General features: G+C 37.1%; 1 protein-coding gene across 2 annotated transcripts in view; it reads right to left on the minus strand.

The window, feature by feature from the left end:
• Window positions 1-25622, minus strand: part of LOC127419151 (PH-interacting protein-like) — a 58532-nt gene extending 32910 nt beyond the window's left edge. For both annotated transcript variants that reach the window (XM_051660314.1, XM_051660313.1), the window contains exons 1-12: window positions 25472-25622; window positions 25297-25355; window positions 25183-25212; window positions 24972-25031; window positions 22121-22271; window positions 21298-21396; window positions 20884-21044; window positions 11924-12145; window positions 11661-11761; window positions 8427-8497; window positions 1578-1678; window positions 894-934 (exon numbers count right to left, since the gene is read on the minus strand). In XM_051660314.1, the coding sequence (XP_051516274.1) occupies window positions 894-934; window positions 1578-1678; window positions 8427-8497; window positions 11661-11761; window positions 11924-12145; window positions 20884-21044; window positions 21298-21396; window positions 22121-22271; window positions 24972-25031; window positions 25183-25212; window positions 25297-25355; window positions 25472-25511 (1136 nt within the window). In that variant the 5' untranslated portion in view covers window positions 25512-25622. The remainder of the gene's footprint in view (window positions 1-893; window positions 935-1577; window positions 1679-8426; window positions 8498-11660; window positions 11762-11923; window positions 12146-20883; window positions 21045-21297; window positions 21397-22120; window positions 22272-24971; window positions 25032-25182; window positions 25213-25296; window positions 25356-25471) is intronic.
• Window positions 25623-27964: the final 2342 nt, after the last annotated feature.

The following is a 27964-nucleotide window of genomic DNA, read 5'->3' on the forward strand; positions in this document are numbered from 1 at the left end:
TTAATGCATAATGAACTAACAATAAACAATAGAGTATTTAGAAATTAACTTTAGCCAAGATTAATAAATACTGTAAAAAAATAATTGTTTGTTAGTTTATGATACCTAACCTTATTGTAAAGTGTTACCGTAAGTTTCAAAGTTTAGACCAAGCAAGATCCTTTTTTTCATATCCTTTTTAAGACTGTATTAATGTGAGAGTGTTACTCCCTGATAAGGCTTTATTAATGAGTCAGAGTATATTACTCGGTCAGGTAAGATTGTACATTGTGTTACTGTGTATAATCTACTCATTGTGGCAGTACTTTTTGACATTTTACTCCAAGGGTCTATTGATTGGTGAGATTTCTTTACTTTTTATATGTATAATACTGAATACTCTTGCCTCTAGTTAAAAAATATCTGTTCATCCATCTCTTGAATTCCTTGGGGACCTGTTACAGACTCCTCCATCTTATTACTCCCCTTCCCTCCTTTTCACCCTCTTCTTCTGTCTGGAACACTCTCTTCTCCCCTCCCCCAATACAGAAACATTTGCTTATTAGAGTTGAGCGACTGAGGAACATAAAAGAGCTGGCAGTGACTGAATAAAGTGCTGGTGTGTTCAGTGGAACTGTCATGTGCCTCTTGTCTAAATAGAAAGGGATTTCATGCATCAGGATTCTGGTATAATATGTCTTTAAATGTGTATTGTAGGCATCTGCATGTTTGTGTGTGTTCACTTATGGTATCAAAGTCTTTTTTTTCTCTGCTGACAACATCAGCGCATCATAATTATATGAATCCCCAAGTTCCATTAATCCAACAAACTTGACACTACAAATACACAGACTCATACACACACATACACACACGTGCTCATATAAACAGAAAACCAAGCCGTTGTTGCTCACCTATCTCCGCTATGGGAGAACTGGATGCTGTCGACTTTATCCTGAGGAAAAACGTGTAGTCATTAAAAAACATGAGGAGAACCTAAAAAACAATAATGAATCAGAACCATTGTGACTTCATACACATAAATCAGTAAGTAAGTGAAACGCATGTAAATGTTTCACAGTGACATCGATAGTCTTTCACTTACAGTATATTTTATACTCGAGCTATGATTTCAAATGACTTGAATGCAAAAGACTTTACTTTTATAAATCACATCAGAATTTTCATTTAAAAAGGGGTTTCTCTGACAAATCTCCTCATAATTTACTGATAAATGAGAGACCCATTATGAGATTGTGTCTGAGTATTGAACTCGGTCACCAATGTAGGTAGCCTCACAAAGGTTCCAGCAATTTTAGTTCTGATCAGTGTTCTGAGGATTTTTAAAGATTTGTATGTTTCTAAAGTAGGTTTCAGTGTTTATATATCCAAAGTTCCATACAAAGATCTATTCGAATGAGATCAACCTAGATGCAAACACTTACAAACATAAACACAACAAATGCATATATTGATCACATCCCTGGATGTATACAGTTCAATTATGTATATTTGAAATGCCAGAATGAACCAAAAAAATAAATAAATAAACAAACATATATACTGTACACAAATGCAAACACGCAGACATTACGTACAGTGTGAGATTCCAGCTCAGATATCTTCTCTGGTTGTCCACCTCCAAAGTAATAAACCCTAATGATGTGATCAGTGCTGCCCGTAGCCAGAAACATTCCACCTGAAATATCATCAGCCATCACTCAATACTACATCACTTACATTACAATTAATACAGCACTTAAGCACATGACACAAACCATTAAAAAACCCACCATTACCAAATGTTTTGTCATTACTTTCACACAAATACAATCTAGCATTAATCTCACATTTGTGTCTATCTGCATACTGGTAAGAGACTGCCAAACAGCTCAAATGAATGCAGACAGTGTATTACCAAAGCACGGAGAAAATGACTAAAATCTGCTTCTATCTTTGTGGGTGAGTGCCAGTGGAGTGTTACTTTTCTTCAGTAATGTGTATTTGAAGAGCTCCTGCAGTGGAGAACGATCTTTTTTTTTTTTAAGTCATGATATCTGTCTGACAACAGGATATTTATAGCCTTGCTTTGCGGAATAATGTTTAAGCCAAAATGATCAGCTGCCCCTTGATAATCCAAACAACAATTTTTTTCATCATCTTTAGATATAACAAAATAATGGGAGTAATCACTTAAAATATGAAGTTTTAAATGAGAGTGCACAGATTTATAATTATGGATTGATGCATAAATATGGAGTTTCTTATTCATAAGCAAGTTATTTAATATTATATGCCATGTTTTATGATATATCAGGGGTGGGAATCTTAAGGCCAATTCTGGGAGTCACAATCTGATTCCAAAACGATTCCTGATACATACACTTTTTGTTATTGATTATTCTGCTGTGCAAAGACAAAACACAGTAACTTCACATTTTGACTAAAATCAGTTTCTAGACTGTAAGTTGTCCTGTGACAGAGAGGTCTAGCTCAACTATAAACAGGTTTTGAGAAAATTGTAGTAACTACAAAATCCACACCAAAGTTACAGCCTTTGTATGGCAATATTGTCATCATAAATTTTTTTATAAACGCTTACTTTATTTAATTTTAATAACAAGGTTGCCCTTTACATTCACTATGAAAGAGCTATGAATAAAACATGGAAGATCCATAAAATTAAATAAATTGTTCTCTATCAAAACTCCCAAATTAATAGAATAGGCCCTATTACAATCTGTTTATTTTTTTAGAACCCTTTATCAAATAAATCTCTTTAAAGCACAAGAAAATAAATATTGGTTCTCTATCAAAACACTCAATACTATTAAATTAAATACTTTAACTGATTATATTTACATCATTTTTGTATGTTAAAAACATTGTTAATCATTTTTATTTAATAGTATTAAATTATGAATTAGAATTAATCTATCCCAAGCATATTTGCTTTTATTTTAACTATAACCACAACTAGAGGTTGCTGGTTCAGGATAGCTAGAGTTCTGTGAGTCTGCTTCTCCTTTCCACATCACAAGTGACACAAAAAGCTGGATTGTTGCTTTAGAAATCTATCTCTTGCATGTGCACTGTTCCGACAAGCGAGAGGCCGGCAATGAAATATAGAGAGAGTGCAACAGGAGAGAAAGTCACTGGAAAGCAGGAGACAAAATATTATTAGAAAATAAAATCATCACCCATGTCTCCACGAGTCGCTGTCTTCCCATTGTCATTTTCATCTGTTTTTTCTCAGTTTGTGCAAATCAGAGCAATAATGGCTGCGAGCCGATCATTCATGTTATTTGTTTACATGTTATCAGGAATAAACTCTCCCATTCCTGTCTGCATGAGTTTGTGAATGAATTGTGATCTTAGTTTCAGTCGGGGATGTTTGTGCGGTTGATACACACAGACTGCGATCAGAAGTATAGTGTTCTTTTGGCTTTAGTATATGCACGTGTTTTTACCATCTCACTCTGTCTCTGGCGAGCACATAAGTGTCACTGCACTGCCGCGGTTTAAATTGAATTCATAATCGATTATGAATTTTAAAGTATTGATTCAGAATGGTAGCGATGCATCAGTGAAACTATTTTTTGTCCCACCCCTATGATAAATATAATATAAGATTAGATCTGTATCGCTTGCCAGTGTTTCCTGCACCCGTATTCAGCACCGTTTCTGAATCTACAAAATCTGCAAATTAAATCATATTTTTTTCCCTGAGCGTTGACCCGGGGGTATGAATTGTGAACGCAAAATAAAAAAAAACACAAAGTCTTTCTATTGTGTTGTCTTCGCTGGCTGCATGCAAAACCAAACATTTACTGCAACCACTGCGGTCCAGTTGATAAACAAATGATTCATATGAGCCATTCTTTTAATGAACCGGTCAAAAATTCTCTACAGTTTGAATCATTGTAATGAATCATTCACTGAATCCATCAGGGGTGCATTTCCCAAAAGCATCGTTAGCCAACTGTGGTAGAAATTTCCATCATTACCAACATAGTTCAACGATTTTGTGTTTCCCGAAATCGTAGTTCCAACAAACATTTGCAACCAGCATAGCACAGTTGTGTGGTTGGAACTACAGCTCTTTATCTGTGGTTAGAAGCATAGTTCCTTGTTAGTTTGCTGTGTGGACATCATTTCACTTCGCTGAGGATTCTATATATTTAATTCTACATTTTTGGGGGGTTTTGCAGAAAGTGGTATTCTAAAACATCACATAAAAGCGAATGCAGCCGTTTAAGGGATTAAAGGCTTTTAAGAGAAAATGTTTTATCACACACAGTTTCTGCCGGAGGACACAGCTTTCATGTGTTTATGTTAACACATAAGTGGCATTTATATCATTTTTCGAAGAGTGCGCATGTGCGTACAGTGCATTCATGAAGTATTCAGACCGCTTTATTTTTTCACATTTTGTTATGTTGCAGCCTTGTGCTAAAATGCTTTAAATTATTTTATTTTTTTCACATCAATCTACACTCCATACCCCATTATGGCTTTGCAAATGTATTAAAAAGTAAAAAACCGAGATATCACCTTATTCAGACCCTTAACTCAGTACTTACTTGAAGCACCTTTGACAGCGATTACAGCCTCAAGTCTTTTTGGGCATGATGCGACAAGCTTTGCACACCTGGATTTGGGGATTTTCTGCTATTCTTCTCTGCAGATCCTCTCAAGCTCTGTCAGGTTCGATGGGGACCGTCGGTGGACAGCCATTTTCAGGTTTCTCCAGAGATGTTTGATTGGGTTCATGTCCGGACTCTGGCTGGATCACTCAAGGACATTCACAGAGTTATCCCTAACACTTGCGTTGTCTTGGCTGTGTGCTTAGGGTCATTGTCCTGTTGGAAGGTGAACCTTCGGCCCAGTCTGAGGTCCTAAGCGCTCTGGATCATGTTTTCATTAAGATATCTCTGTATTTTGCTGCATTCAGCTTTCCTTCAACCCTGACCAGTCCCAAAGTCCCTGCCGCTGAAAAACACCCTCACAGTATGATGCTACCACCACCATGCTTCACCGTTGGGATGGTATTACGCAGGTGATAAGTAGTGCCTGGTTTCCTCCAAACATGACGCTTGGAATTGAGGCCAAACAGTTTAATTTTCATTTCAACAGACAAGAGAATCTTCTTTCTCACAGTCTGAGAGTCCTTTAGGTGCTTTTTTGCACATTCCAAGCGGGCTTTCATGTGTCTTGCACTGAGGAGAGTCTTCCGTCTGGCCACTCTGCCATAAAGCCCAGATCGGTGGAGTGTGCAGTGATGGCTGTCCTTCTGCAAGTTTCTCCCATATCCACACATCATCTCTGGAGCTCAACCAGAGTGACCATCGGGTTCTTGGTCACCTCTCTCTTACCAAGGCCCTTCTCCCCCGATTGCTCAGTTTGGCCGGGCGGCCAGCTATAGGAAGAGTCCTGGTTGTTCCAAACTTCTTCCATTTAAGAATTATGGAGGCCGGGGGCCTGGGTAGCTCAGCAAGTAAAGACGCTGACTACCACCCCTGGAGTCACGAGCTCGAATCCAGGGCATGCTGAGTGACTCCAGCCAGGTCTCCTAAGCAACCAAATTGGCCCGGTTGCTAATTGGCGTCACATGGGGTAACCTCCTCGTGGTCGCTATAATGTGGTTTGCTCTCGGTGGGGCGTGTGGCACGTGGTGGGGCTGCATGGATACCGCGGAGAATAGCGTGAAGCCTCAACAAGCCACATGATAAGATGCGCGGATTGACAGTCTCAGATGTGGAGGCAACTGAGATTAGTCCTCCGCCACCCGGATTGAGGCGAGTCACTACGCCACCACGAGGACTTAGAGCACATTGGGAATTGGGCATTCCAAATTGGGGAGAAAATAAAAAGAATTTTGGAGGCCTCTGTGCTTCAATGCAGCCAAAAAAATGTTGTACCCTTCCCCAGATCTGTGCCTCACCACAATCCTGTCCTGTTCTGCAGGAGTTCCTTTGACCTCATGGCTTGTTTTTGCTCTGATATGCATTTTCAGTTGTGAGACCTTATATAGACAGGTGTGTGCCTCTCCAAATCATGTCCAATCAATTGAATTTGCCACAGGTGGACTCCAGTCAAAGTGTAGAAACATCTTAAATATGATCCAGAGAATTGGGATGCACCTGAGCTAAATTTCAAGTGTCATTGCAAAGGGTCTGAATAATTATGTCAATGTGATATTTCAGTTTTTTCTTTTTAATAAATTTGCAAAGTTATCAAAAATCTGGTTTTTGCTTAGTCATTATGGGGCATGGCATGTAGACTGATGTGGAAAAAATATTTAAAGCATTTTAGCATAAGGCTGCAACATAACAAAATGTGAAAAAAAATGAAGGGGTCTAAATACTTTTTGAATGTACTGTATGTGCTCAAGTGCATCGAGGGAACACAGAAGTCTGATGTAGAGGGAAACCCATGTATTGCAGCGTATGTATTTGTCACATTACACAGTGCATGCAGCTTTCCTGTCTTCAGCAGCTTTCTCGCATTAAACGGCTCTCTGGTGTACATGTAAATGAGATTTTATAATTTAATATTTGTAGAAGTTATTACTCCACCCCCCGTGTAACTTTATTAATTACAGCTGTATGTTGTTGAACCACCGTGGTTAAAACAATGGATGTGCGACACACTGTAGTTACTACTGTTTCAGGAAACAGTCATGACTAGCTAGTTTATTTCTTCAACGATGCATAATACTATGGTGGTTAAGCAGTGAGTTAAGTCACTGTATGGGAAACGCAACCTAGATCGGTTACTGAATAAATGATCTGAAATTCACTTAGTGAATCACAAGTAGTCAAAGCTTTAGCCTACTTATGTCTGACCAAAAACTATTTCCATGTTATGTGTGTTTAATCCTCTGTAGACCACATTATAAATTAGGTTCTTGAGACATACATTTGCATAATTACTAGGAATGTCATAAAATATACATTGATTATTGATTGGCACGTTATTTTCTCAAATGTTTTTGAAGCATCGATATATAAACATTAGCTAACATTTAAATTATAAGCCTGTTTTGGGTCCTTTCCAATTCACAGTCAGTTGGCATTTCGTTTAATGTAGTCTGGTGTAATAGCTTTGGGAGTCCACAAGGGGGTGATATTACATTTACTGTACTTAATACTGAAGGACATGTCGATGCGTAGCAGGTGGCAGTCCAAAGTTGTGAATCTAGTCACCATACATAAAAAGTTACTTCTTCAAGAATGAACAAGGTGATGTTAATGAGTTTGCAGGTTAGTGTATGAATCTGGTAAACTGAACGATTAGAAATGGCGACGTTTTTAAATATAATTTCTCCATATGTAGCCTTGAATGGGTTTCAATGAAGCTGTCAAACCACAAAAAGACATACTTGTAACTGAAAATACATTGTGTAGGCTATATGAAAGATACACATGCACAATATATCATCCAGTGATGGATAGAGTAAATAATCTATATCCTTTTATAATGATAATGGTGAATTTAATGGAAAACTACATGAGTATGCAGAATTTTGAGCAGCCCCCGGAGTCATAGCTGGGAGCTGCTGACGGACACTGAGCGGTGGTGTGCATACCTTTATAAAAAGTAACTGTTTCTAATTTAAGAATGCACCATAACGTCAGCCAGATGCGTCCAGAGTGTGACCCTCTTTAAGTTACCCTGCCATTCATACTTTACCATAGTTGTGTAGAAACATATGTATGAAGAGACAAAAGCTGTTGTGCAATGATTAGCCTTATTTGTATCTGAATAAATGCCATCGGGATAATCATCGGGAAAATGTTCTTATTATCGATTTGTGAAAAAGGCATTGATCACAAGCCTAATAATTATCGACTCAATGTTCATTTAACAATTTTAGGAAGTTTAAGTTACACTTCACAAGAGAGTTAAAAAATAAGAGGAAAACAAAAACCCAACCATTTTAAAAGTCCATGACATTTTTATGATTTTCACAATTTCCTTACTGAATAAGTATTTTTAAAAACATTTTATACAGATTTCATTCACAACAAGCATTTTTTTGCAAATCAATTAGCTGAACATAACAACAACAAAAAAAATATATATTCAATATAGAAATTTCCATGACTTACTAGGACTTGTTTTGTTTAGTGTATCTGAGACCAGACTAAACCTTATAAGGTGGGGGACAAAAATAAAAATTCTGTAGGAAACTCCATTGTATGCCATATTATAAAGTAGCTGGGCAAGCTGGCAGATACCATATACCTCTAAATTCTGGGAAAACTATGAAGTGTATTTTGTCCCAGTTCTAAAAAACACATTAATTTTAATAACAAGCACAGTTTTGGAACAAAGGCACTCTGTCACAGGGCTGCTGCCTGTACAGCCTGTGAATGATAAAGGACATCTGATAAAATGGAGCAGGTGGAGGTAAGAAAAGAGGTTTGACACTTCTGGCTTACCTGCACTGAAAGAGGAACAGATCATCTGCACGCCTGGTCTGGGTCGCTCAATGAATTTGCTGGGCCGCTGCCTGTACACACATCACACACAAACAATATAGGCTCTTAGTGGTCTTAAATATAGGCTCTCAGTGGTCTTTTTTTGCTAAAAGTGAAGTGAACTGAAGCTCAACTTCTCGTTGTGCTTCCTTCATTATGGATTTAGACCTTTCTGGCAAATTTCTGGGTAAACAGTACTGCTGGCATCCCATCCGGTTTAAAGAGAGTTTTCATTGATTTTTGTAATGCACACTTCCAGAGCACATGACCTTCTTTAAAGCAAATATCCAGACAGTACACAGTCCCACCTCAGTAATAACTGAGATCCTAATCCTCTTTGAATCACTGCATGAAATCACAAACATCTATGTTAATAATTAGAACTCAAACGTTATTTAAAAAAACGGATCCCATTCAAATGATATATACTGTACACTGTTAACCCTGACTGTAGCTCATAGGGTAAATAACTGTAAAATGACTATTAAATTACTATAATATAATCATACAGAATTTAACTGTAATATGCATTGCATCATGGTTAATTTCTGTGATGTCACTCATTAATAACAGTAAATTACTTTTTATCTAATTAATACGTAACAAACTGTAACTAAATACAGCAAATTACTGTAGATGTATATCGGCAGGAATCCCACAACGTCTTTTCCTGAGGGATGCACATCTTTCTGTTTTCATACTCTTTTTTTGTATTCATAAATCCTGGTAATTATTTGCATTAACACAGACATAGGCAGACTCCGTTTGATCTCAGAGCATTTCTAGAGGAAAAATGCGCCATCAGCATCTGTGTTACGCTCAGTTTATAATGGAGTAGACACAGAGACAACTGCAGGTAAGTTAAACGATGAAACTTGCCTCTATGATATTCGAAATTCTAACGTTTGGTATTGGTACTAAGATAAACTGTATATTTGGTAAGGACAATGAACTGTAATCTTGGTTCTGTCTCTCTCTCAGCCTCCCTCCAACCCCGACGGATGGAGGTGAAGTTTACCTCGGGAACAAGCCCCGACGCCCAGGCGCAGATGTCTGAGGAAAGCTGCATTTGAGCAGAGTAGAGTCCCATGGAACTCGAGCGGAAAACATCAAATTAAATAAGTACTGTACAAGCAGTAATAAGAATAAAAAAAATGTATAGTGAAATATGAAAACTCGAATGTTACTGAAAGGATGCCATTAAAGTTTATTTTGGGGCTGTTCACAGAGGACGCTTTCTTTTCTTGCTTTCTGTCTGCATTATTAGGCTGTCTTTAACCCACGTGTTCACTATCGAATCTCCATCTCGCTGTTTTGAACACAAAAGAATGCGTCTAATGTGAACAGCCACACAGTTAAAGTAGATTTGGGGAAGTATTGAGTGTGATGACTTCATGACTTTAACATTAGCACACTGATTAAATATTATTTTCTTTCAGTGTTCACATCCCAGATGTGTATGACTTTCTTTCTTCAGCAGAACACAAATGAAGATTTTTAAAAGAATATTTCAGCTCTGTAGGTCCTCACAATGCAAGTGAATGGTGTCCAGAACTTTGAAGCTCCAAAAAGCACATAAAGGCAGGATAAAATATTCCATACGACTCCAATCTCTTCCCTTTTATAAAACTTTCCCTTTTATGTTCCACAGAAGAAAGACATATAGGTTTAGAGGAACATTAGGCTAAAGTACATACAGTAATGACATAATTTTCATTGGATGAACTGTTCATTTAAAGGCAAAAATCTGTTTATGGAAATATTTACAAAACTTTGTCTTAAGTTATTGTATTCATACTTGTATAAGTATGTGACTGAAGTGTGTTTAGCCAGTTATAGAAGACTATCGGCAATATGAGGGTGCTATGTGATTACTTTAGGTGCTTCAGGTTGTATTTAGATTGTCCTTCGGGTAATGTTATTATTATTATTATTATTATTTTCAGTGTTTTCCTAATCCTGGCCCTATATTGACTGACTATAATGCACTTCTGAAGTGAATGGCATGGTGGAGTATCAAAATAGCAAAGTAAAAAAGGCCATAGATCACATTATCCATGTTTATTACCTTGGTACTTCACCTTTTTATCTTTCTGGTTGATTGTTGTTTATATACTTTGTTACTGATTGTTACCACTAGTACTATGCAGAAGTAGTAGTAGTTTGTACTAGACTAATGCTATGTTAATTCTATTTAAATGCTGCTGGAATGTTTATATTGTGTTATTATATTGAGTAGAATGGCCATGTTACCTAAAATGTTTCTTAAATAAGTTTATATTGTGTTTTATGCTGAATATATTGGCTAAGTTACCTGAAATTTATTTTATAAATGTCTACTGTGTTATTAGATGAGTTCATACACTGTGTTTTTAATGGCTGTTATTATTAATGTAACAATACATTTGTATTATTAGAGTCACAGTTTGTAATGCTGCTGGAATGTTTACATTATTTTAATGTACTGTTATATTTAGTGTCACATACGGTTAACTGTAAAGTTAAATGTGTATTCAATGTGGTTAATTAGTGATGACATGAATTCATGTTTTTAATTTGTTCATTTTTGTAACTATTACTATTTTACTATATATATGGAAGAGTATATACAGTTTGTATAGGAAACATTTGCAATGTACCAATAAAATATATTTTTAAATATAAATTTATTTGAACAAATGAACTTTTTTCCTAACAAATTAACAATTCTAATATGGTTATATATTACAGTAACCCATTTGTTACTGTATATGATAATTACAGATAGTTACTGTACAATTTTATACAGTAATATACTTCAGCCACCAATTACAGTAATCAGTAAATAACTGTAAACAGATATTGCAGTAGCTTACTGAACCAGGCTTTTACAGTTACTAGCTGGCAACAGTGTTACCAGTATTTTACTGTAAAAAAAAAAAAAAAGCCTGGTAAGGTCTGACAGTGTTAGTGCTATATAGTTGTCTCTGCGTATTAAAGGGAGAGTTCACCCAAACTTTAAATTCTCTTAATTTCTCCACACCCTTGTGTTTTTACAAACCCGTATGACATTATTGTTCCATGGAACATGAAAGTCTCAGTCACCATTCGCTTTCATTGCACCTTTGAAGAGCTTCAAATACTTGCTCAGAATGGCAAAGACAACACTCCAAATCTTAATCCCCACAGATGTGTATGAGAATGAAGCAAACTCACCCAAATTTGAGTGTGCGTGCGTCCCACTGCCAGAAACAGATGGTGCCGTCAGCTCCAGTGGAGGACAGGAACCTCTTATTGCCACTACACAGAGGAGAGAACTAGACAACACACAAGTAGAATTATCAGAAACATGATTAAAACACATTTAACATTTACATAAGTAGGAATGTAGGCTATCTATCTATTGATTTATGTATCTATCATTCATTTTCCCATGTCTGTGCACAGTATATCTCTGCATGTAAAAATGTGTTACACACCTGTAATGACGTGATGGATGCTGCGTGCCCCTCCAGTACTGCTAGCGGGGCACAGGTCTGCAGGCACCACACTCTGATCATTTTATCACAGCTGCCAGCTGCCAGCAGGGTGTTCTCATAATTCACAGCCATGTCTGAAATCTCTGCTGCATGACCTCGCAGTGTCGCCAGCAAACGACCATTGTCAGTCGCCCATATCTTCACCAAACAGTCATCTGAACCCTGAGGACACACCATACACGAGGTAACCCTTTAGGCCCTGCCAAAGTCACATGTCAAAATGGGCTGCTTTTAAAACTACTGTTTGAAAAACTTCTGTGCAGCCAAAAATCCTGAAGTACAACCTCAATTCCGAAAAAGTTGAGACAGTATGGAAAATGCTAATAAAAAAAGAGTGATTTGTAAATCCTATTCACCCTGTGTGATATTGAAAGCACTACAACAGGGGTCGGGAACCTTTTTTGACTAAGGAGCCAATTTTTACATTTTTGGTTGATGCATTTTTTCGAAAGAGCCATAGCACAAACAAATAATTTACTATTTTGTCACATAATATGTTTTTCAATAAAATAAAATCTTTATATTGCCCATGGACTACTCAAAAACACAAAAACAAACAAATATGCAAAAATGAATAGGTAACGTTGCAATATGGAACTGAGTACACGTGTTTGTGTGGGTTTCCATAAAATGACTTCATTTTACAATTGTTCATGAAAAATTTACCTTCCCTTTTGGGCTGGGCAATATGTAAAAAATATTTTAATGATAATCGCCTAAAAATATTACAATATCCAATTATATGGTCAACACTCCTGCCTTTATTGATTTTGCTTTAAAAATTTAATGAATTTATTGAAACACGAAAAACTTAAAAGACATTTCTAAATTCAAATTGCACTTTAAACTAAGCGAAAAAAGCAATTAAAATAACGAAGTGATTAAAAAATCTTATATATAACCACCTCCCCAAATCCAAACATTTACCGTCTCCAACAGCCCCATTTGCCATCACGCAAGTATCAGTATGCAGCAACAGGTGAAAAATTACTAACAGCAAACAAATTAAGAACTAAAGACAATTATAAATGTAAAGATAATTATAATAATCTTCATAATAAATAAGCCTAATAAATTCCCTTGTGTTCCCAAAATAATGCTGCCAAATGTATTCTTATCAAATGTGTTTGTATTGCGTTTTGGTAATACAGTTAATGCTGTCTAAAGAAAATAAATAGAACTCAATTTTAGGTTCAAGGTGAGCGTGTCTTGTATTACTTTATGATTTAATCACTTTCGTCTTTGTTTCTTTAATACAAAGATACCTGTATATATTACTGAACCTGCAGAGTTGCGTTCACAATGTGTAAGAGCGAAGTGCTCCATGGAAATAAAGAGAAAAACTAAACTCATGAGATGATCGGAGATCATTTGCAGCATTCTCATAGACTAGATTATTCTTGCAAACAGTTTTCAGTCAAATGAAACAGAGAAAAATTTGTGATAACTCTTTACATGCGCTTTTCCACGAGACAGGGTCCCGTTGCACACTTCTGAACAATGAATCAGACACGAGTATTGATGGCTTTTCTCTTGTCTGTTCTTAAAAATATAATAAAGTGTGTTTCTTCAAGCGCGTGTCTTTTTGACTAACAGCATTTCTTGTCATGTGTCACCTGTTGCGGGTAGATGAGCAAAATTACTTGCGCATGAAATACATTTGGGCGAAGAGTTCGCGAACTGGATTGAGCCTCTTCGCATTTTGAGTGTGACGGGTGCTATTTCACACCCTGGGCACACATAAAAAATAACAAACGTTCATAAAATCACTCGTAGAAAATGCTCTTAACAGCTAAGATCAATAGTTATTGGGAAACAAGGCCCAGAACTCTATGAATGTGCATGTCTTGGAGAAGCGCTTTCATTGCACTCGTGAATAGCAGAGCTCACTGCGCACACATATCAAATCAGATGGCATCGGTGGCTTTTTTTTCATCTGTTCTTTAAAATATAATCACATTTCATCAAACGCGTGACTTTGTGTCTAATTTCTTGTAATATATCACTCCGAGAAGTCTTACAGGTCACCTTCCATAGTGGCTGTTACATCAGCAAAATACTCCGCATGAAAATTCTGCATTTGGCGGGTGTTAATTTCAAATTTTGTTCACCAGGAATAGGCTGTACGACAAATTCGGGAGAAAGGAAATCAAAACAGTGTTATTGACTTCAAGCTTTGCAATCGCACCCACACTTTCTGCTGAAAAATTATCTCTAGAAAGTTTTAAACAATCATGTTGGTGAATGGTGAGACACCCGGCGAGCCACTTGATTTTTAACAAAGAGCCACAGGTTCCTGACCCCTGCACTACAACGACACATTATTTGATGTTTTACCTTGTGATATTTTTCTTTTTCTTTTTCTTTTTTAATAAATCAGATGATTGCAACAGGTTCCAAAAAAGTTGGGACAGTTGAGTGTTGCTCTTTTTTAGCCTATTTGCGCTTCATAATATGCCACACATTTTCAATTGGAGACAGGTCAGGACTGCAGGCAGGCCAATCTAGCACCCGCACTCTCCGCTTACGCAGCCATGCACTTGTTATCCAGGCAGTATGAGTTTTGGTGTTGTCCTGCTGGAAAATGCAGGGATGTCCCTGGAAAAGATCTAAAATCTATTTCTGCATTATTGGTGCCCTCACAGATGTGCAAATTACCCATGCCGTTGGCACTGACACACCCCATACCATGACAGACACTGGCTAAAGGACCTGACACTGATAACAACTTGGAAGGTCCATATTCTCTTTGGCCCGGAGAATATGACTATTTGGAATGTGGACTCGTTGGACCACAAAACACGATTCCACTGTTCTGCTTTCCAATTCAGAATAATCCGCAGTGCTTCTGGACAGTGTTGATGCATGGCTTCTGCTTTGCATAGTAAAGCCTTAACTTGCATCTGCTGATGCAGCGGCGAATGGTGTTGACTGACAAAGGTTTACCAAAGTATTTCAGAGCCCATGTCAAGATATCCATTACAGACAATTACGTTACAGTTGCAGGGTTCAGAGATCACATGCATTCAGAAGTGGTTTTCCAGCAGGACAACGCCAAACCACATACTGCCCGGATTACAAGTGCATGGCTGCGGAAGTAGAGAGTGTGGGTGCTAGATTGGCCTGCCTGCAGTCCTGATCTGTCTCCAATTGAGAGTGTGTGGTGCATTATAAAGCGTAAAATACGGCAACAAATGCTCTGTAAAATTACGCAGCTGAAGACCTGCATAACAGATGAATGTGGGAAAATTCTGCTTGCTAAACTTAACAAGCTTGTGCATTCAGTGCACAAACACTTAATAAGTGTCATTAGAAGAAATGGTGTTAAACAGTGTTAAACACTCAACTGTCCCAAACTTTTTGGAGCGTGTTGCAATCATCTGATTTATTTTCTAAAAATCTATTAAATTCACAAGTAAAAATGTCAAATAATGTGTTGTTGTAATGCTTTCAATATCGCACAGGGTGAATAGAATTCACAAATCACTCCTTTTTGTTTCTATTAGCATTTTCCAAAAGCCTTTAAAAAGTGCATTTTTAATACTCCCGGCCACATGTTGAAGAGAGAAACTCTAAGAGCAGAGACCAGACCCAGACAGAATCTGCAGCTCTGCACTGATTTTGGGTGGGGGGTATCTGAGAAATTGTGCAGAATGTGCTTAAACATAGTAAATTGTGTTTAACAGAGCTGAGATATCTCCACAATTATTGGTAGCTAAAAGTATAATCTAATTTATCAAATTATTTAATAAACAAACATGAAAAGGGTGGGGATGTGTAGAACTTCATCAATGATGGGCGCTCCAATGCTGCAAAAATCTGGGGAGCTTTCTGCAATATTCTGTGGTTTCGGAGTGACAATAACCAAAAACTAAACTGACTTTACCTTAAAACAAACATTTTGTTTTACACATCCAAAACCAATGTGGCAACTCACCTCATAGAACTCTGATTAACAATGATTAATCATAAAACAATGATCAATAAAGATACATGTAGGACATGTTGTTGGTAGTAGATCTGGTCCCTCCAAAATAAAGTATGCTGGAAAAAAATACACCATAGTGTTGCATAATTTTCTCTTTTTATCTATTCATAAAATGAATCTCCTTTTCCCATGAAAGAAATATGAGTAGTAGTGGTCGACCGATATGGATTTTTTTAATGCCGATATCCAGAGTGCAGGGTGGCCAATAGGCAGATACAATGCCGATATATCACACAATTGAATATAGTAAATAACATAAATATAAAATTGCTAACAAATTTATAAATCTTATTTTGCACTATATTTACTCAATTTCACACAAAACTTACATTAATAAATTATATTAATAAACTTGTATTATATTTAATTATCTTTAAAAAATAAGATTGTATTTTAAATGGTAGATAGTAGTTTCTTCAGATTTCTGTTTAGTCATAAAAATGTTTGTAATTTATTTCTGCATGAAGAAATTGTTAATATATTAGAAAGTATGAAATGACAGTACACACAGTAGTCCAGCAACAATGGATGGCATTTGCTCATTACCAATCGCATTTTCTCAAAAAAGACCCAATCAAACCAATTGTACATACAGTACACAGTGAATATGGCATTTACTCATAGTGCACGTGAGGTGCTTTTACTTTGAAGTTGCACTCATGCGCTTGTGTGGATCCAGCAAGATCAGCAGCAATTTACTGAGAGTTTAAACACCGTGGATCGCCTGCTTGGATTATAACGGGCTGACCATCATGATTTGTGAATTATTAGAGGAACATTTGATCCTTATCCTGAAGTTTTGATTCTGACTGATGGAATACGTGCTTCAGAGGAAGATATTAGAAAAGTGCTGGACGGGAAGAAAACGCTGGATTTTCATGAGGTTCGTGAATTACATCTGTTTAAACGAGATATCCGCATATTTGCATACGGTATATGATAGAAGTTTTATTGATATTTGCCTTTTTATTATTAGACAAGACAGTTATGAGATACAGGGAAGATGGAGAAGGAAACAGGTGAGCACTTTAACGCGTCATGGCTCTGATATGCAGACTGTTTAAATGAGACTGTGTTTCACACCTGTCTATTGTAGTAACACGATGGCACGTAACAACAAAAGGATTTGTGATTGGTCGTTAACATGTCTCAGACGCTCTTTCACATGCAAGCAGGCGCCCTCGTGGCCTTAAAGAACCAATCAGTCAAATGGGAAAATGTATCGGCCAATGACGATAATGAAAAAATTATAAATATCGTCAGCGACATTTCAGTCGACCACTAATGAGTAGTGTCTAAAGTTGAAGTGATAGTCCTAACATAACTTACAGCTTGGCTGATTGTGGAATTTTTTTTCCTGATTAACACTTTTTATTGAGGCTAATTGTTGTCCTCTTATTTAGTTGTACATCTGGCCTTCCACATCTCTTTTTTTTCTTGTTAGAGCCAGTTGTCCTTTGTCTTTGAAGACTGTAGTGTACACCTTTGTATGAAATCTTAAGGTTTTTTTTGGCAGTTTCAAGCATTGCATAACCTTCATTCCTTAAAACAATGATTGACTAACGAGTTTCTAGATAAAGCTGTTTCTTTTTTCCATTTTTGACCTAATATTGACCTTAAGTCTATTGCATACTGTGGCAACTCAAAAACAAACACAAAGACAATGTTAAGCTTAATTTAATGAACCAAATAGCTTTCAGCTGTTTGATATAATGGCAAGTGATTTTCTAGTACCAATTTAGCAATTTAGCATGATTACTCAAGGATAAGGTGTTGGAGTGATGGCAGCTGGAAATGGGGCCTGTCTAGATTTGATCAGAAATGACATTTTTCAAATAGTGATGGTGTTGTTTTTTACATCAGTAATGTCCTGACTATACTTTATGTTCAGTTGAATGCCACTTCAGTGAATTAAAGTACCAATTTCCTTCTGAAGCAGCAAAACTTTTGTCCACAAGTGTATGTCCCCCTTTTGTTTTAATGACAGCATACACTCGAGCTGGCGTGGACTCCACAAGCAAAACCTGATGATCCATGTTATTCCAGCATGATCTGAAAATGTTCTTCAATGGAAGCAAGGAAATCTGACCTTTTGTACAAATGAGTTAGAAATAGTAATGAATTATAAGTACTCTTTTCTTCATGTCATGTAAAACTTTTCTTTTTATGATATTTATCAAATTATTAAACTTTTTTTGTTTATTTCCATGTCTAAATTGTACATTTTCAATGTGCTCTCAGACTTTTGGACCATTTTGAATATGTTTTTGTTACGTTCAAAACAGAAAACTTAGTGATATTGTTTTAAAATGATTGATGTGTTTTACTTTCCTGATTAAGCAGGAATATGTATTGATTAGGCCTAATTATAAAGCATGTATTGGAATATTATATCTCTATCAATATTACAAGCACTATTTTTATTTTTCTATTTTCTTTACACTATTTTATTTTGCTGAACACTAATATGTCCAGCAAGTGTGATCTGAATTTATGTTGCCATTTCTGAATCTAAAATGCAGTTAACCTAAAAATGCGGCATTCCATTTCCATGACAACAGACAGAAACCATTAAAAAAAAAATGCTACCTCTTTCACTTTCATCTTTTCACAGCTTGATTGAAACATTATTTTTTCCAGAAACCTCAGATAATCAGCTTGCCATTTTCCTTTCCTTGTTTTGTAATTTTGTATGCAACAAGATGGAAATATCCATGTTGTTTCCAGAAACACTGTTATTACTGTGATAATAACACTGATTTTAGCAGACCACATATGCATTTCAAATTGTGTGAGAAAAATGATCCCAAAGCCACACGTGGAGACGAACATTCCCGAATATCTGTTAAACACAGACGGAATGCCAATGACACACTGGCTAATAGCTCAGGAATATGAAAGAGATGATTTTATTCTTGGCTTGCAGCCAAATCCATAAAAGAAACACTTTTTTCAGCATGTGCGAACAGACACACCCCCCAAGGCCACGAGAAAAAAGACCTAAAGGAGAGAGAAGGAGAAAAACAGAGACACCAAGATCGAAAGAGGAAAAGACAAAGAGAATAAAAGAGAGAGAGACACTGAGAAAAAGGGAGGGAGAGGCAGAAAGAGGGAAAGTAATCCTTGCTGACTGTTCAGCCATTTTTGGAGCATTTAAAACTTGCAGAGTAAAATGGAACCCAGGAGTGCACACTCAAAAACAGACATCAGCAAAACACACTCCAGCTCGATTCTACAGGACGCTTAAAACTAGAGCTCTGACAATGAATCCTCGACAAATGCTTATGCCACAGCCTGAGAGTGAGCTAATGTCCGAGAAATGTTAGTATCCAAACACGTTCACCCACATCGAATCTTTTAGAAGTTTGTGGAAGGGATGATGTCATACAGCAACAGAATGCTTGCCCAGAATGAACATGTGAATGACCTTTAACCTCTACTCTTATCCCAGACTCAAAACATTATCTGTTCCAGTGATATGATCAAAATGCTCTTTGTCTAAAAATATCAGTTTAGTCACTGCAATAAAAACACAGCATTTCCTGTGAATTATACAATTTTAAAAAATCATTGAAAATCTATAGAAGGGCCATAGAGCCGGGTCAGATTTATTGAGTACGTGCAAAATCATTCAAACTCTTTTTCTATTAGGCTACATTATCAATACCATAGACTTGTCAAGACAGGCCAACAATCAAGCCTACAATGCAACACTTCAACAAACAAGAGCACAACACATTCATGTGTATTCATTTGTATATAAAGTTGATTCAATAGCCTTGTTAATGGTACTCCCCATGATTCACTACAGAACTGCAGCACTTAAAATGCAGTAAACTACATAGAGAATAACTGTGAACATATAGCCTAACCCTCTCACAGTCCGGTCCCTCAACTAATAAAACCACAGCTGCTTTCAGAATCCTTAAAACCCCAAACTGAGGCAGGCATCATCTTGACTAAACAGTGATCAGTTCTGTCCATTCAACAGGTTATTTGAGACCATAATAATCACTGGGGGATTTTATCAGGTTAAAGCACTTAACCACAAATACTCCATTATTACAACATATTTAACACCATAAAAAGTATAGTAATGTCCATTTTAATGGCTATTAAATATTGTATATGAAACTGCTAATTAATAATGGAGAATTATGCAGATGTTGATAATATATAAAAAGTCAACTGCTTAAAGCTGTAACAATCTACAGAATACAGATACATATGGGATCAGAACAGTCAACACTAAGTGTACATTAATTTGTACATTTAATTAAATTATATTTTCTGTTTGCTTATTCAGTTCCCTACATTTGCCATTTAACATACATAAATTATATGTGTTTTTTGTTTAAATATAAATGTATGTTAGATATTAAATATATATATGAAAAAGCAAAGGCATTGTATTATCGGTCAAAGATTTCCTCATTATAGGTCAAAGGCAAAAGTACAGATTTCTAAACTGAGCTACTGTATATGAAAGTGCTACCAATGGATACAGTGTAAATAAGAACATGAACTCTTCCACACCATTTTTCCAAGCAAAATCAAAATCTAGGTAGCTAAATTCAACACCAACACAAACAATAAATTATTCTAAAAACATCTTTCAAAATTGACCATAAATATTTATTTGCCTGTGGTCAACCATTCAAATAGAATCTTAGAGACACATACAAGCGCGAACACACACACACACACACACACACACACACACACGGAAACATACACAACAGAACAAGAACTGAACATGAACAAACCAAAATTCCATCATCTAGTCTATTGCAATATTACATTCCTGAACTGTATCTTAAATTTTAGAAGGAAAAGTAAAGGAAGCAAAAAGGATCCAGAAATGTTTATACATTATCTACCTGTCACACACACATAAAATCAGATGTCTTACTGTGAAGATGCGGCGACCAGTGCGGTCGAAGGTTACGCAGTACACAGATGATAGGTGTCCCAGAATTCTCTTGTGCATCTTCATGTGTTGGTAAACAGCTGTAGGGACCAGCTGACCCAGCCGATATGAGCCATTCAGCCTCCGACTGTATGTTGTCTCCACTACAGCACATGAAAAGAATCAAGTAAAACAACATGAAACTCTCTGTTTACAAATGAACACATTTCTAATAATGGTTCATACCTCCTGAACTACAAGCATATAAGTAGAAGCTAAATGTGCATAAATGTCAATTTTTCAAAATGTACATATTATTTCAACCATCAAGTCTATAAAGCATATTTTAAAATTTTGATGCATTTTATTCCTTTCACTGGAATGCATTAATATCAGGACCAATAAGAGGTCTCTTACCAATATTGGGCGGTCTTCCATAGATGACTGGCGGCTCGGGTGGCCTGCCACAGTGCAGGGCTGCGAGGGCGGATCCCTTCCATACCACGTGCTTACAACCTGGCAACAAACACGTGGAGCTGTCACTAAATATACACAAGTGATGGAATCCCTAAGCACACTGACTGTAGACACACCGATATATATATACACTTTTACTGCAAATAAACATCTACTGCAAGGCAATAATGTAATTACTGTTACTGTCCTTCCACTAAATAAAATAAAATTTTGATTGATAATATAAGAGATACAATGAAGTTTTGATTATCATGACATGCATATTTTATTTCCTAAAGACATCTTGAAGGCAGAATGAAAGAGGTACAAAATTCACATTCATCTTTTCTTTTTTTTTTACGTACCTACCTCCTAAAAAATTCCTACATATAGTGTCATTTAAATATAATTGACCAAAACAGTGGATCCAAATTCTTCTAAATGTAAAATCTTCTTCCCTATTTTTACCTCCTTTCTTACCAAAAAACAAAACAAAAAAACAGATCAGATGTATGCATTATTGCTTTAGAGCTGTTACGGTGCTATTATTGTTAATCATCTTAGTGATACTAATGATCTCTGCTCATTCATTTGCCTACTCTCATAGTAAGAAAGGACTTAAAAATATATATATTTGCTGAACTGCTTTGGGTTGGCCTTCAACTTCCGGTGACAAGGATGATCAAAAAGTTTTCATTTAATTGGCCACAACTGAAAACGCAGTATATTTTGGGGGTATTATCAGACAGAGAGAATGGGGAGGGAGGCAGGGAGAGACACTCACTCTTGTTGTTACGTAGCACTGACTGACGTCCGGCTCCCAGTAGCGAGTTCACACCAGGTACGCTGGCTGGCACTTCTCTCTCTAAAAGTGGGCTTACTCTCTCACAAACCCGCAACAGGTGATCAGGAGAAATGTGCCTGTATAATTTCACCTTTACACACAAACACAAGAAAATAACAAACATGTTAGGGCAAAATGATCATTTCTAAAATACCCCAAATAAGTGCTAAATTTTGTTGTAATCGCATATGCACAGAAAATAAAATAAAACATTTAAAACACAAAAGCAAGAACAAATGTATTTGTGAGTGCAATGCAAATATTTCATTTTCTATTCAATTTACACACCTATTTAAATATTTATTCAATATTTTTTGTATTTATTTTTTTGCATGATGTACTTTTCTGCGATGATATTCAAATCTAATCAAAACATGTAATGTGTAGGTGTTAATTAAATTTATTTAAACACCTGTTAATTATCATGTTTCAAGCGTCTTACAATACAATAGGATGAAACAGTATTTTTTATAGCATTTAAAAAATATTTGACATTCACCGTAGACATCTGAAAATGTATACATTAAAACGTTCAAATATAGCATAAATACAATATATAGTGTTTAGCTCTATGATTTTACACAAGAGTTCATTTTATATTAATAGAGCGTTACTGGTGTTTTATCTTTTCATTCTTTTCCCTAGAGATAAATCTAATCTACAAATTAAAATAAAAATGTTCATTCCCCTGCGCAACGCGTCGGTCCGGGTCGCTCCTTCATCAAGCTGATCCAGCTTCCAACGCCCCGGCCAGTAATTAATGTGTCATCCTATCTGTTCACACACACAAACGCGCGTGCAGACACACACACACACACACACACACACACACACACACACACACGCAAACACACACACACGCGCAAACACACACACACGCGCAAACACACACACACGCGCAAACACACACACACACGCACGCAAACACACGTACTTAAACACACACACTTAAACACACACACTTAAACACACACACGCAAACGCAAACACACGCAAGCACACACACGCAAACGCACACACACGCAAACGCACGCACGCAAACACACGTACTTAAACACACGCACTTAAACACACACACTTAAACACACACACGCAAACGCACACACGCAAACAAACATACGCAAACGCACACACGCAAACGAAAACACACACACACACGCAAACACACACACACACGCATACACACACACACGCCAGCTGTGTGTTTAATATCAAGTGACCAAGGGCATATTCATTAAACAGCTGAATTAAAAAACAAAACAAAACAAAAAATAAAATAAAAAATCTGTATCTAAACATATTAAGAGTTTTGTTAATGGATCATGATCTGTAAACTACTATTGGCCTACCCTGTGTTTTTCTCCTTTCAATAATATTTTGACAATGTTTTAGTAAACACTACATATGCTAATTATTTTTAGAAACTATTTTTAACAAATATGTTTTCATTGTGATTTTGTTTTCATTAATATTATTGTTAGTATCATTATTATTTAATTACACTCATGAATAATGATAATTATTGCAGACTGCATTGTTCATTAGCATAATGAGAAGCAAGACAGAAAAATAAATTGACAGCGCCAACAACAGGCGGTGAAGTCTGCTGCGCGTTGTTTGTACCCACGATCTGCAGGCACGGGCTTCTAACATCTTCACACGGCGGTGGAATTATCCACAATCCGTCATGTTCACACACACACACACACACACACACACACACAAACACACACTCCTTCTCTCACTATAATAATCGTGAACACAGACACCGTGAACGTGCCATCTAGATGGGCAGCGGAGCGCGAGACATCAGCCGCGAGACACTCGCGCAGCCATCACGGATAAAACCTAACATTATATCGCTACAAATTTGTCTGAATATCACGTCGGAGATAAGATGTGTCTGTGTCCGTAACAGCATGTGTGATTAACAGACAGTTGGCTCTATTAGTTACGCAAGTGATATATAAAGAAGGGGGGTATGGCCATGACAGGGGCTGGATCAAAAGCACACAAAGATTAAAAAAAAAAAAAAAAAAAAGAATTAAGATATTTCAGTCTCTCCCACTTCAAATGCGTTAATCAAATTGTCTTCGAGTGATGTTTCTAAACGGACCGGCGAGCTACAGAAAAATGCAAGTAAGTTTGACTGATTATTTGTTTACTTTTTTTTTTTGCATGTTGTAATTAATAAAATAATCAGTACGTACTCATTTCGATGTACCTCTCATTTGTGCTATCGGCCTCTCTCCTCAAGTCTCCCAATATGTGGTCTCTCTGAAAATAATTTCCCCCGAATATTCTCAGGACAACTGAGTAAAAATCATATTACCCTACTAGGCTCCTCTTGCGTCCCCAGCTTGGTTGGTTCTGCTCAAACCCTTTAGTACTTCAGTGTAATAAACTAGGGTAAATGGAGTATTTTACCCTAACTGTGGTTGTATTACAGGAGCGCCTCCATCCCGCCCCGCTTTCACTCTCTGGCGCACTGGTCCCTCCTCCCTCCGCTCCCTTCCCCTTGTACAGCACCACATTCATGACGTCTGTTTATTTCTACATCAATTTTAACATCAATTCCAATCGTATGGACACCACTGTGACCAACCTCGCATCCCAGAGGTCAAGCAAGGCTTTGGGGTTTCTCACTGACCCTCCTTCCTTACCCTGAGGTCGGCTTTTCCCCGCGTGTTCGGATTAAGTTTTTTTTTTTTCCTGATTTAAAAATTGCGGGAAATTCAATTTCTTATTTTGCTCTGTAAAAAGTTTTCTCTCGGTTATAGGGATCCCTTACCAAATTTTCGTAACTCCCTGGGTGTTCTTTGCCAGTCCAGTCAATCCTTTTGGGTAACAGCTGTAATGGAAAAATACAGTTATCTAGGTTTGGATAAATTTCAGGGGGTCAAGTTTGTATTTTCAAACAATAAATGTGAAATCTGCGTTATATTAACTGCTTTAAGTACAGCGCAGTGAGATGCGACGCTAGCAGGGCTTGTGCTGCTTACCTCCTTCTCCTGAACCTCCCGTATCAAGGTCTGAAAAAAGCATAAAAATACCGAATTACGACACCACCTTTCCCAGAAATGTCCTTTATAGTCCTATATTACAAAATCACCCACCTCTGCCGCGTCCTGACAAGGTCCAGCTTCTAAAAATCGGGCTATTAGGAAGTACAGTTCTGCGAGATTGGGGAGAATACATGAGCTACATTAGCTTAGAAGAAGGACGTGGTGGGAACGGCAGATGAATATAAAAAATATTCCAGCGCCACATTTCTAAATCCCTTTTACTCACCGGCTTTCAACTGCGCGACGTGTTTACGGTCTGCAGCCATGTTTAGGGCTTGTTTTGGGGGTGAAGGAGAAGGTGTGTGGCCGTTCTGGGACGCGGGTATCGCTGAGGGTGCCCTGTAGTTGTCAGTGTTTGTTCACCAGGAAGAGCTGCGCCTCCATTCACCCAACACACAGAAAGTAGATCCGGCGCGTCGTTCCAGCCTTCCGCGCTCTCGCAAAATAGTCCCCTTTCAAACACAACATGTCACGCGTCGATTCGGACAAACATCGCTCGCACTGGGGCGTTTGGACGTTACAAGAAGCGATCTTTCTAAAATATGCAGTTTTATGTACCTTTTATGATATTTTGGGTTTCAGTTTACGCTTCACACACCCCCTCCTCCCTCCATAAAGCGCAAGCCCTCTGCGCAGGAATACACAAAGCACGGAGGGCTCTGCTGAGGGGAAGAGAGCGCATGCTTTAAAGCAGCATTGGCTAGTTTTATGCTATAATATAACTACTTATTTTGGCTACATTTATTTGATTGCTAAAACCCCGGACCCTGAGCTTTAATGGCGCCTTTAGCTCCTCGAACAGTCTGTCAACCTTGCAGCGAAGCGGATCTCGCGCCACTTGCCATGTTTCCTTTACAATAGAAGCGTACTATCAAGCGTACTTTACTGATCACAAAAGATCAGTAAATCAATTGGAATTTTCGGAATCTCACGGTAGACTGATCCTAAGGAACCCACCCCCATTCTCGTTTGTGATTTGGATTGGGAAGTCCTCCATTTCTTACCCAAAAGCGAGCGGGCAGTAAAATGGGGGAAGGGTGGTAAACAGAGGGAATGTAATGAATTAAACCTTGTAAATTACAGGAATCCAATGACTAATGGCGACATCAGGCGAGCAAAATAGAATAGAGATCAGAGATGTGACTTTTATATATGCATATGTCACATTGTTTCTCTGGATGAGAGGAACAGTCTAGTTACGTAAAACACAGTTGCGTTAATTGGGCAAAATATTTTCCTGGCTCTGTCCACAAAAGTGTATTAGTTAATAACAGTGTAATACAGATTTTGCTTTCTTTTGGTTATTATTCTGAATGGTAGGCAAACAATATTTGATGGGCAAAGAGTGAGAATGATATGAGGTTACCAGTGAGCAAGCTGAAGTTTTGCCTCATGCTCTTCATAGGGCCTGCAGTTCAATAGGCAGATTGACTTTTTTTTAAATTTTTTTTTTTAAGGAAAAGGTCACCTAAAAATGAAAGTTCTCTCATCATTTACTCACCCTCTTGCCATCCCAGATGTGTCTGATTTTCTTTCTTCTGCAGAACACAAAGAGTTTTTTAGAAAAAGATCTCAGCTCTGTATGACTATACAATGCAAGTGAATGTTGACCAAAACATTGAAACGCCTTAAAGTATATAAAGAAACAGTTCAATATTTAAGTCCTTTTTACTATCAATCTCCACTTTCACTTCCACATTATTCTTTTGTTTTTGGCGATTCACCACCTACTAGGCAGGGAGGATAATTTATAGTATAAAAAAAAAAAAAAAAGAATTAAATATTGATCTGTTTCCCACCCACACCTATCATATCACTTCTAAAGACATGGATTTAACCATTGGAGTCTTATGGATAACTTTTGTGCTGCCTTTATATGTGCATTTTGGAGCTTAAACATTTTGATACCCATTTACTTGCATTATATGGTCCTACAGAGTTGAAATAATCTTCTAAAAATCTCTGTTTGTGTTCAGTCGGAGAAATTCATACACATCTGGGATGACATGAGGGTGAATAAATGATAAGAGAATTTAAGTTTTGGGGTGAGCTATTCCTTTAATGGGTCAGTGGTGTGTACAAAGGTTACAATTATGATATGACTGTTAAAGGCCTGCATTTTGCAATTGAAATTCTGGAGTGTGGTAGACCTGTAATTTAGGGTCTAACCAATCTAAAATGTTCAAATTCCTTGATGCATTATCTATTATAAATAAAAGACAGTCAAGTTTTTTAGTCAATGCATATGCATCTTGAAAGAATAAAACCTGGTTTTCACTCAGACCATTGAAGTCATGCAATAAAGGAAACATCTTTAAACTGAAAATGTCATTAAAACCCAAGGGACATAATGTAGATTAAGTTTGCACAATGCTGGGTTTCACAGAACTATATATTCAGATATTCTTTTGTGATCGACCAATATGGGGTTTTAAGTGGCAGATGCCAATACCAATATCTAGAGAGCAAGGTGGCCAATATGTAAATTAGGGGTTGCACAACTACTGATTTTTAATAGTCAACTAGTCAAGCCCATTAGTCGAGTCAAATCTGACTAGTCGTGACATCATCCCACCCCTAAACCACAACACCCGTCATCTTTATCAGCCTATGAAATGTTCTGAACATTTTCATTGTAGATACAATGCTATGTGCATGTGCAATACAGATATAGAGAATGTGTAATATTGTTGTTGATCCATTGCATTGTTGAGCAGAG

This window comes from Myxocyprinus asiaticus, chromosome 28, assembly GCF_019703515.2.
Source record: "Myxocyprinus asiaticus isolate MX2 ecotype Aquarium Trade chromosome 28, UBuf_Myxa_2, whole genome shotgun sequence".
Classification (NCBI taxonomy): domain Eukaryota; kingdom Metazoa; phylum Chordata; class Actinopteri; order Cypriniformes; family Catostomidae; genus Myxocyprinus; species Myxocyprinus asiaticus.